The sequence below is a fragment of the Camelina sativa genome, chromosome 14, assembly GCF_000633955.1.
Source record: "Camelina sativa cultivar DH55 chromosome 14, Cs, whole genome shotgun sequence".
NCBI classification, from domain to species: Eukaryota; Viridiplantae; Streptophyta; class Magnoliopsida; order Brassicales; family Brassicaceae; genus Camelina; species Camelina sativa.
In genome coordinates this window covers 6,381,289-6,391,099 of record NC_025698.1, presented here as the reverse complement: position 1 = coordinate 6,391,099, position 9,811 = coordinate 6,381,289, and the positions used below count along the sequence as shown (strand labels likewise).

The following is a 9,811-nucleotide window of genomic DNA, read 5'->3' as shown; positions in this document are numbered from 1 at the left end:
TAATGTGAAATTTTAATATGAAAAAACCACTTTGTCAATCTCTATAATACGAAACGTCCGTAAGAGTCTGATTTCATTTTCAGACAGAGGCGAATATGACGGCCCATAAAGCATGTTGTGATAGCCCCAAAGGCCCATAACAAACTACTGTTACACATATTCATCATCACTATGTCATCATGGTACTGATTCTGGTTTAGAGTCAAAACAGATAATCTATTTGTCTAAACCCATCATCACGAAAAATCAAGCCATACATCGGATTGATCAAGATGAAAAAGGATTGATCAAGTCAAATTGACTATATTTCAAAAGGTTCTTAACCATTACCAAATCCGATAACCGGTCGAGTTAAAAATATGAGAAACCGGGAATTCGTTAATTTGTACAATACATTCGCAAAAGATATTAAACCTGAACTAGGTGAACCTGAGGAGGTGGCTACAAAAATTATTCGGATCAATGAGAGTATGAGACGATGTAAGTGGTCTTCTCGAGGCTCGGGCTAATTTTTTAAACAATCTTATCAAGTGATGATGTCTGAATTATCTTCGTAAAACCTGTTCATGACTCACTATCATATCACGTTTTGTTCAGGCATAAGGCCGGCCGGACTGAGATAGCTAGCTGGCTCTGACCCAGACAATAAGCGGCACTGCGTTCGTTTTCTTTCAACTTTTTTTTTAGTATAGGAACCACCTTTTGCTTGGTGTTTGAGTCTCTTCATCTGAATTTACGTGAAGTATTGAAGAAGTGTGATGTCAAACATTGGTCAAAACTATCTGATGTTAGAGTATATGCAAACATCTCAGAAACTGACAACATGCTGGTAGGTTATACTTGTCTGTGTTTTTCTCCTGCTTGATGCACTTATTTATAACTTCTGGTCGTTCCTTAATTAGACGACGCTATAAGGATAAAGATCCCAAGGTGTTAGTTCATTTCATGTCACAGGCGTTAGCTCACCCATTCATCACGGGCAAGTGAACGTCATTATATTGTATATAACACAATTTGATTTTGATTAAGATTCTGAAGAAAGTGTGTGAATTGATCATCTTGTTTTCAGATCCAAAAATTTAGTCTTGGACCATTGTTTGGTTGGTGGATTTCACATAATGCCATTTCCATATATGTATATCAGAGTTTGAGAGTACTTGTGTCAAAAGATTAGGTAGCTTTAGAAGTTTGTCTTGCAATTTCTATAATTACAAAAGAAGATGATATTGTGATGAGTGGGAGAATGATGTCTAGAAGAAAGATTGCTCCGTATTAGTAAATAAAAACAACAGCTCTTTGCAATTTTTCGTACCTAACATAAATAAAAGCTCTCTCTTTATCATAATAACAACAACATTATTGTTACTATGCTTTTGACGACTTGGTAAGTTGCGTGCAGATTAGTTGTAGTAGTCTTTTGATTCTCTGCTGTTGAAATTATAGTCACACCTAATAAAGAGGAAATGGTGTTTTTTTCTAATGGCTGATCCCACGCTTTAATAATTCCTCTAAACCTGTCATTCTTACACTAACTGCAAATATTTAAGAGCCGTGACATTGGCAGTTCTCTTATATCAATTTCACGACTTTGTTATGAGTGTTCCGTTTATAGTTTTGACGAAGACGTTATTTTTTTCTCTTGTAAAGTAGTACAAACAACACGAACGTTCCTTGTTATGAAACAATAATTATGGAGTCTATAGTTCACACTTCACATTATACGGGAAACCTGAGCATCTTCCATGCATTTGCATGTTTCATACAGGTAATGGATGTACTTTGTACCGGTGACTATTTTTTAAAATCAGGTGTTGTATGTTTTGAGACTGGTTCAAGTAACTTTTTGTAGGTAATATTAAAAGCAAGAGTAATTATCACACGATTTTCTACTAACTTCTTGTAGACATAAAAGAAAATTCGAAAATAATAAAGAGTTGTATTCATAAGAATTTCTAGTAAGATCCCTTTTAATTGTCCAAAATATTTTTATATAGGATCGCGTATTTGGATATGCTACCCATTTTGATTCATCAGTTTTTTTCAACAAACAATTTTAAATTTGGTTTACCATTTGGTCTTATCTCTTATGATTAATTCAATCCTCGCGCGTGATCTTCAAGAGCGGTCCATTTTGGTTTTATTATTTGGTAATTCGTACCACATTTTCTTCTTAAAGTCGTTTTTTCCAACTTCTGAAAACTTCGTTGCTAAGAAGTCTTCGCATGTCGTAACGCGTCTTCTTCTTCTTCTTTCCTCTTATAACTCTTCCATTCAAAGAAAGACAACATACACTATCCTCTCTCTCTCTCTCTCTGTCCCTCTGCAACTCGGCCATGGGAAAGAAGCTTGATGCTTTGCTTGGTCGGAGTTTCAAGACCAACAAGTTCAAGTCTCTTCTCAACTTAGCTCTCACACGGCTCTCTATCCTCAAGAACCAACGTCAAGTCAGGCTCTCTCAAGCCATTTCTGATGTCACAGAGCTTCTTAAGCTCGGCCACCACGAGCACGCTTGCCATAGAGTCGACCAACTTGTCAAAGAGCAAAACACACTCGACGTTCTTTTCTTCATCCATGGCTACTTCACTCTCTGTCAAGACCGTATTCACCTTTTCGAACACAACAGGGATTGCCCTGAAGAGCTTTTAGAAGCTGTTTCTGGTTTGCTCTTTGCAGCGTCTAGAATCGGAGAATTTCCTGAGCTTCAAGAGATTCGTAATGTTTTGATTTCGCGTTTTGGCAAAGACCTCGCGGCTCGGTCTATTGAGTTGCGCAGTAATAGTGGGGTCGATCCCAAAGTAAGCTTTGATTCAATCCATACTATATATTCCATACGTTATATCATATATCTCTCTCTCTCTTAATAGAACAAAATACTTACTGAGTTTCATGTTTCTTTTGGTGTTACTATAGATAATTCAAAAGTTGTCGACAAGACATCCACCGAGAGAAGTTAGAATGAAGGCTTTGAAGGAGATTGCTGCAGAGAATAACATTGTTCTGAAACTAGAAGAAGCTTCTACGTCCACTGAGGTATGGAAATCTGCAATTAACCACAAAGTAAACAGAAAGTGACAAATCATGTTAACAAATCAAGTCAAATGTATGATATATGCAGGTAACAACAAATATGCAGGGAATATCAGATGTTTCTAAGGCTAAGCTTGCAAGTGAAGATGGAGAAGATGAGATAGGAGAAGGCTATGGTTTATCTGACTCGGTCAAGAGAGGAAGGAAGAAGTATAGAGATGTGGCTGATGCTGCACAAGCAGCATTTGAGTCAGCGGCTCATGCAGCAGAGGCTGCACGAGCGGCTGTGGAGCTTTCTCAGTTTTCTCCTCGTGGACCAGACACTCCTCGTGGACCAAGAGGGGAAAATTCATTTAATGGTTCTGAAAACAAGGAATCAGAACAAGAACATAAAGGTAATGATGAATATTCAGAAGGTAAAGGGTATGTGAGGTCAGAATCTAAGAGTTCGATGTCGGATTCAGAAGAAATTATTGATGAAGTCCCAGTGATGTCATTTAGAGAAGACCCTGTGAAGCTATTGGAGAAGGATACTGTTATCTACGATAGTGAAGAAGAAACCCAATATAGTGTTAAGAGTAATACTATTACTAAGGTTAAAGATGAGCCAAGTCTTATGGATGGTACAAATAGAGCGGTTACAGGACATGTGGATCACATGGTTCATTCAATTGACGATCCTATTCTGCGTAAAGCGGGTTTGAAGAGTCCGATTTCAGTCAGGACCAGAGGAGTTCGTGGATACTAAGAAGTATAAATATATATATATTTTTTTCAGGTGCAATCATATGGTTTAGTGGCTGAGTTTTGTACAATCTTTCTATGTTCTCTGTTTTTTTGGGTAATGATGTAAGATTACGATATTCTTTATGGATATAAGCTTTAAATATGTTGAGCAGTATGCATATGCATGTGTTTTGTTTAAGAACTGAAGCAAGTTCAAAGAACCTACCTGCAAAACTACTGTCCTCTGCCCCTCTTTTTACCATGCTGAATTAGGTCAGAATATGCCTGGAAACTTAGACCCACATCTTCATCATATTCAATTCCAAGCTCCTCCTGCCAAGTAACAGTAGTTAAAAAAATTACGGCCAAGCTGAAGTAATTTGTACGAAGAAACATGTGAAAGATGTACGATTCAGCACCTTAAATTCCTTAATATCTCTGGGAAAATTCTCTGTTACAGTATCCCAAATATCTCTGAACATCCTCTTACGCTTACGCCACTGATTAATCTTATCCGCGTACATATCTTCAACAGCCTTTTTGTCTTCTGGCCTCACCAATGTAATCCCTTCACGTAGTTTGATCAGTTTATCTTCCATTTCCTTAACCTGTGGTACACAGTTGGAATCACTTTTCTAGGCTATTTCCTGTTACAAGCTTACTGAACGATAAAAGCCAAACACATACCTCTTTCCTCAGTTTGGTATCTTTCTCTTGTATCTCTTCTAGTGTCAAGTTAGACTGCAAGCTCTTGATTTCTGCGATAATGTCACACATAAGATACAACATGATCCGAACAAGCAGCTATATCACAACATCTAAAGACTATGAAGTATGAAGTGAGCAAAAAAGCTAGTAAGAAGTTTCACACCTGACTCAACTTCAGTGATAGTTTTCTTCTTCTCTTGGAGCTGTTCTTGAAGATTGGCATTGTCTTCTTTCATCTGAGCAAGCTCTTCATTGTTTGGGATCTCGAACTGGTCTTGTCTAGCAATGTAAATCTTCTGCTTACCATACTCTTTGAACGTGATTTTCCCGGAATCAGCAAGGCTATCAAGTGCCTTCTGTACTGCAGTCTTCTTAAGGTTAAACTTTTGCAAAGCATCAGCTGCGTTTTGTGTGTTCAGAGGTCGGTTTTGCTGCACCACAAATGTAACACAACAAAACAACACATTTCATCCAAATCTCTAATTAAGATAACAAACAACAAAACCCATCACTGAGTACCTTAACCTAACCACAATTTCAATTTCGAATTTCGAAATTTCAAAATTCAAAAGTCGTATTATATGTTCCTTGGTCCGTTTTAAAAAATTGGGTTTCCGATAAGAAAAAATTAGAAGCGAAGAGGAAGGTGCTCACCTCGTTTACAAAGTTGAGTACGATAGCTGCAGAGAAAAACAAGTAAATAAGTGAGAAATCAAATTGACGAAGAAGAAACTACAAAAAAAAAAAAAAAAAACCAGATCGGGTAACGATGATGAATCGAATCAAGATCAAAGAGAATTAGAAGATAGATTATACCTTCTGTATTATCCGATTTAGGAGCCATTTTTGCCTGAAGTAATGCGCGGGAAAATAAAACCCTTGAGAGCGAGAAAGCTACTTTTTTTTTTTCTTCCCTTTACCGATATTTTTATGAGGAAGAAGACAACATCATCCTCACTGAGAAGCTTAATACACGAGAGAGAGAAATTAAAACGGTGCCGTTTTATAAGATAGATGGGCCTTTTATATATTATATGTAAGCCCATTAATTTGATATCCTAGACAGGCCCAATTCTATGTAAACAGCCAGAGATGGCTAGCTGCTTAGAAAGAAGAGCTCCGGTTCTCTCATTCTCCTTCTTCTCGACTGATAGATCGCTCGGAACTGGGAAAACAGCGTAATCGGTAAAAGTCTTGATCATTTCTTCATATAGAAACAATTTCGAATGTATAGGGGAATCTCATAATCTAGTTATATGTTTAGATCGTCAATGAATTGTTGTCGTCTCTCTCTCTAGGTCTTCTTTTCGTGTTTGATTCTGATGCTCATTTTTTTATGAGGTTAAATGGCTTACCTTTGAATTGAACTCAGAGCCAGAATTGAGTTCAAAGTTTGTAACTTTATCGTCTTTTGTATTGATGGTGTAGTATAGTCTCTCTAGGTCCTCTTTTTTTGTGTTTGATTCTGATGCTCAATTTTTTCTGAGGTTATATGGCTAACCTTTGAATTGATCTCAGAGGCAGAATTGAGTTTAAGGTTTGTAACTTTATCTTCTTTTGTATTGATGGTGTCTAAGCATTGTGTTTTATTCTGACTTTTGTGTACATCGTGTTTGATTTAGGATTATAAGTCGAGGAAGATAGGGAGTGATTTGAGTATTGGTCAGGATGTCTATGGCTGATGAGCCTTTATACCCGATTGCCGTGCTTATAGACGAGCTGAAAAACGATGATATTCAGCTTAGATTGAACTCTATTAGACGGCTTTCTATCATTGCTCGTGCTCTTGGAGAAGAGAGGACAAGAAAAGAGTTGATCCCATTTCTTAGTGAAAACAATGACGATGACGATGAGGTGCTTCTCGCCATGGCCGAAGAGTTGGGTGTTTTTATTCCTTACGTAGGAGGCGTTGAACATGCACATGTTTTGCTTCCACCGCTGGAGACTCTCTCCACCGTTGAGGAAACTTGCGTCAGGGAAAAAGCTGTAGAGTCACTTTGCAGAATTGGTTCTCAGATGAGGGAGAATGACTTGGTTGAGCATTTCTTCCCTCTGGCTAAGGTTAGATAAGGATAATTATTACTCCTCTTATCAAACTTAAATGATTGCTATGCGTGTACTGTGCAACCAACTTAAGCTTACTGAACACCGTCATTGTTTAACAGCGACTTTCAGGTGGTGAGTGGTTCACAGCCAGGGTATCAGCATGCGGGATTTTTCATATTGCATACCCAAGTGCTCCAGATCAGCTTAAGGCGGAGCTAAGATCAATATACAGTCAGCTGTGCCAAGATGACATGCCAATGGTGCGCAGAGCTGCAGCAACGAATTTGGGGAAGTTTGCTGCTACGATTGAATCAGCTCATTTGAAGACTGACATTATGTCCATGTTTGAGGATCTTACCCAAGATGGTATGTTTTTCGATTTTATATGGTTTCGTTTTGCCAGCATATACCTCATAAAAAAACTTCACCAAGTCTGTTCATATACTGCATTGAACACTGAGCATTAGTTGAAGTTAAGCAGCACTAGCTTTGTCCAAATATCAGTTTCAGTGTCTTACTTTTATGATGATCATATAGATTTTGACTATCTTATTGACATTAATATCAGATCAAGATTCAGTTAGATTATTGGCTGTTGAGGGTTGTGCTGCTCTTGGGAAATTGTTGGAGCCCCAGGACTGTGTCACACACATTCTTCCTGTAATTGTCAATTTCTCGCAGGTGAGTAAATGTGTGAATCAGTGAATGTGATAAGATTCTTTGCTGATGAGCTTTATTGGATAGCTGTAACGCAGAGATGTATGTGCTCCTTTATCTTGATATTTTGTCTCTGAGCAGGATAAGTCCTGGCGTGTACGTTATATGGTTGCAAATCAGCTCTATGAACTTTGTGAAGCTGTAGGACCAGAGCCAACTAGGTAAGCAATGATGGTTGAACTTAGCTATGGTTTAATGTTTTATTGATGTCTTTGTTGACCTCTATGAATTGTATATCAAACTTTATATTACTGGCTTCAGAGGTATGGTACTTGGAAATTTATGTTTGTTGAGTCATCTTGACAGATTTCCTTTTGTTTATATTGAAGGACTGATTTGGTACCTGCATATGTTCGCCTACTTCGTGATAATGAGGCTGAAGTTCGGATAGCAGCTGCTGGAAAAGTTACCAAGTTTTGTCGCATATTAAACCTTGAACTCGCGATCCAGCACATTCTTCCCTGTGTAAAGGTACACGCGTAGGAGTATTTCACTGATCTCATATTTCCCAAAGGACCAGTGTTTGCTTATTACTACTATTAGCTTATTGTTAAACTTGCCTGTAGGAATTATCATCAGACTCTTCTCAGCACGTCAGATCTGCATTGGCCTCAGTTATAATGGGGATGGCTCCAGTCTTGGGTAAGGTAAGCGAATCAATACAATGTGCCCCTCCTACCATGAATATTGTCATCTATACAAAAATTCATGTCGCTCTATAGTTTGGAGTCAAAATGCTCGTAATATTATATGCAGGTTTAGCATCTTTAAGATAATGATAATTTCTTTTGTTTGAAAACTATGTATCTATCTTCTTTTCCCGGTCACTGTCATCTTTACTGTGATTGGAATTAGCCCGCAACCACTTGACCTTAGTTTTCTATATAAGATATTTTAGTTGCATATTTTGACTTGGCTGTGACATTCATTGCAGGATGCAACAATTGAGCATCTTCTTCCAATCTTTCTTTCTCTATTGAAGGACGAATTTCCTGATGTACGCTTAAACATTATCAGCAAACTTGACCAAGTGAACCAGGTTTGTTATAATCAAATTACTTATCTCTTTGCACAAGATTGAATTCAAGTTACCATGTTTTGGTCAAGTCAAAGATTACTTGACTGCAACTTCTTTGTCCATCCATTTTCAGATGATGATGCGGTTTTTTTTATTTATAATATTGGCAGGTTATTGGGATTGATCTACTATCACAATCTTTATTGCCAGCCATTGTAGAACTTGCTGAAGACAGGCACTGGAGGGTACGTCTGGCTATAATTGAGTATATTCCCTTGTTGGCCAGCCAATTAGGTGTAGGCTTCTTTGACGACAAGCTTGGTGCTCTCTGCATGCAATGGTTGCAAGACAAGGTCCCTCATCCTTTACCTCCATTAAATCATCAGATATTTAAATCTATATTTTCTACCATTTGAAATTTTTGTATACTTTCTATTGTCAGGTTCACTCAATCCGCGAAGCTGCTGCGAACAATCTTAAGCGTCTTGCTGAAGATTTTGGTCCTGAGTGGGCAATGCAGCATATAGTTCCTCAGGTTTGTCTAGAAATCTGAAGCGTGTGTTATATTTTTTCTTCATTTTATTTTAAATCGATCATTTTTGCTATCTTATATAACTAAATTATATTTACTTGTGCAGGTTCTAGAGATGATTAACAACCCACACTATCTATACCGGATGACGATTCTTCGTGCAGTATCGCTCCTCGCGCCAGTAATGGGATCCGAGATCACATGTTCCAAACTCTTGCCTGCGGTGATAACTGCATCTAAAGACAGGCAAGTCTTTCACTCTCTCTCTCTCTTGAAACATAAAATCTCATTGATTCAATTCATTGCTCCTAAATAGCTAAGTAAGAAAACTACTCTTTCCTCTTAACAGAGTTCCAAACATCAAATTTAACGTCGCCAAAATGATGCAGTCTCTCATTCCGATAGTTGACCAATCGGTTAGTAAACATTCACACCGCATTGCCTTTTTGGTTCTCACAAGTAGAGAAAGAGCTTATGATTCCACATCGTCCTCATTAGGGGATCTAGACTTAAATGTTGTTGATTTTTTTTTTGGTTTCGGAAGGTTGTGGAGAACATGATACGGCCATGCTTGGTGGAGCTAAGTGAAGACCCGGACGTTGATGTACGGTTCTTCGCAAATCAAGCTCTCCAGTCTATTGACAATGTGATGATGTCTAGCTAAAAAATGATGAAAACAGCAACACAGTGTGTTCATGAGGTTTTGTAAACGATACTTCCTTGCTTGTGTGTTGTCACTTTTTAGACGTAAAGTAACCGTACGAACTTTGTCAATTGTGTCCCTCTGCTACTAATGTAATGTTGGCTTCATGTTTTTCTGTTTTTTTTTTTTTTGTTGTCTCTCGTGTCCCTAATATTGGTTAGCTTAAAATATCCATTCTAGTTTGAGGGGACTGAGAAGTGAAAATATTTGCTATTGAAATTGAAGATTGGGAAAATATATATCTGGTATGTTAGGTAGTAACTAATGTTCACAAATGTGCAATTGAGAATTTATGATGACTTGTTGTAGGTGTGCTTAAAGGAAATTTAGAAAT

At 37.8% G+C, this 9,811-nt stretch overlaps 3 protein-coding genes across 4 annotated transcripts; 2 read left to right on the top strand and 1 right to left on the bottom strand.

Annotated features, from left to right (window-relative positions):
• LOC104739989 lies at window positions 2,175-3,932 on the top strand. The gene is made up of 3 exons (XM_010460485.2): window positions 2,175-2,795; window positions 2,911-3,030; window positions 3,116-3,932. The coding sequence occupies exons 1-3, from the start codon at window positions 2,334-2,336 to the stop codon at window positions 3,773-3,775; spliced, it is 1,242 nt and encodes a 413-aa protein (XP_010458787.1). The 5' UTR covers window positions 2,175-2,333; the 3' UTR covers window positions 3,776-3,932.
• On the bottom strand, window positions 2,802-5,379 carry LOC104739990 (homologous-pairing protein 2 homolog). Its single transcript, XM_010460486.2, has 7 exons — window positions 5,278-5,379; window positions 5,116-5,141; window positions 4,625-4,892; window positions 4,441-4,511; window positions 4,173-4,361; window positions 3,980-4,086; window positions 2,802-3,040 (listed from the first exon to the last, which is right to left on the bottom strand). Exons 1-6 carry the CDS (start codon window positions 5,303-5,305, stop codon window positions 3,988-3,990), a joined length of 681 nt encoding a protein of 226 aa, XP_010458788.1. The 5' UTR covers window positions 5,306-5,379; the 3' UTR covers window positions 2,802-3,040; window positions 3,980-3,987.
• Window positions 5,570-9,603, top strand: LOC104739988 (serine/threonine-protein phosphatase 2A 65 kDa regulatory subunit A gamma isoform-like). Of its 2 annotated transcripts, XM_010460484.2 has the most exons (14): window positions 5,570-5,646; window positions 5,980-5,998; window positions 6,084-6,522; window positions 6,627-6,873; window positions 7,076-7,188; window positions 7,306-7,385; window positions 7,554-7,695; window positions 7,791-7,871; window positions 8,159-8,263; window positions 8,413-8,595; window positions 8,685-8,777; window positions 8,881-9,020; window positions 9,124-9,190; window positions 9,319-9,536. In XM_010460484.2, the coding sequence occupies exons 3-14, from the start codon at window positions 6,130-6,132 to the stop codon at window positions 9,436-9,438; spliced, it is 1,764 nt and encodes a 587-aa protein (XP_010458786.1). In that variant the 5' UTR covers window positions 5,570-5,646; window positions 5,980-5,998; window positions 6,084-6,129; the 3' UTR covers window positions 9,439-9,536. The 2 variants fall into 2 exon arrangements, with proteins under 2 accessions (XP_010458786.1, XP_010458785.1); XM_010460483.2 differs by lacking the exon at window positions 5,980-5,998 and having other exon boundaries at window positions 9,319-9,603.

What these genes read in the sequence shown, in the direction of transcription:
- LOC104739989 (XM_010460485.2), top strand. Translation starts at nt 2,334, where the DNA reads ATGGGAAAGAAGCTTGATGCTTTGCTTGGTCGGAGTTTCAAGACCAAC. An exon ending in ATAGTGGGGTCGATCCCAAA is followed by an intron (nt 2,796 to 2,910) that starts GTAAGCTTTGAT and finishes GTGTTACTATAG; the next exon opens with ATAATTCAAAAGTTGTCGAC. An exon ending in AAGCTTCTACGTCCACTGAG is followed by an intron (nt 3,031 to 3,115) that starts GTATGGAAATCT and finishes TGATATATGCAG; the next exon opens with GTAACAACAAATATGCAGGG.
- LOC104739990 (XM_010460486.2), bottom strand. Translation starts at nt 5,305, where the DNA reads ATGGCTCCTAAATCGGATAATACAGAAG. An exon ending in TATCACTGAAGTTGAGTCAG is followed by an intron (nt 4,512 to 4,624) that starts GTGTGAAACTTC and finishes ACATTATCGCAG; the next exon opens with AAATCAAGAGCTTGCAGTCT. An exon ending in ATACCAAACTGAGGAAAGAG is followed by an intron (nt 4,362 to 4,440) that starts GTATGTGTTTGG and finishes TGTGTACCACAG; the next exon opens with GTTAAGGAAATGGAAGATAA.
- LOC104739988 (XM_010460483.2), top strand. Translation starts at nt 6,130, where the DNA reads ATGTCTATGGCTGATGAGCCTTTATACCCGATTGCCGTGCTTATAGAC. An exon ending in TGAGGATCTTACCCAAGATG is followed by an intron (nt 6,874 to 7,075) that starts GTATGTTTTTCG and finishes CATTAATATCAG; the next exon opens with ATCAAGATTCAGTTAGATTA. An exon ending in GTAGGACCAGAGCCAACTAG is followed by an intron (nt 7,386 to 7,553) that starts GTAAGCAATGAT and finishes TTTATATTGAAG; the next exon opens with GACTGATTTGGTACCTGCAT.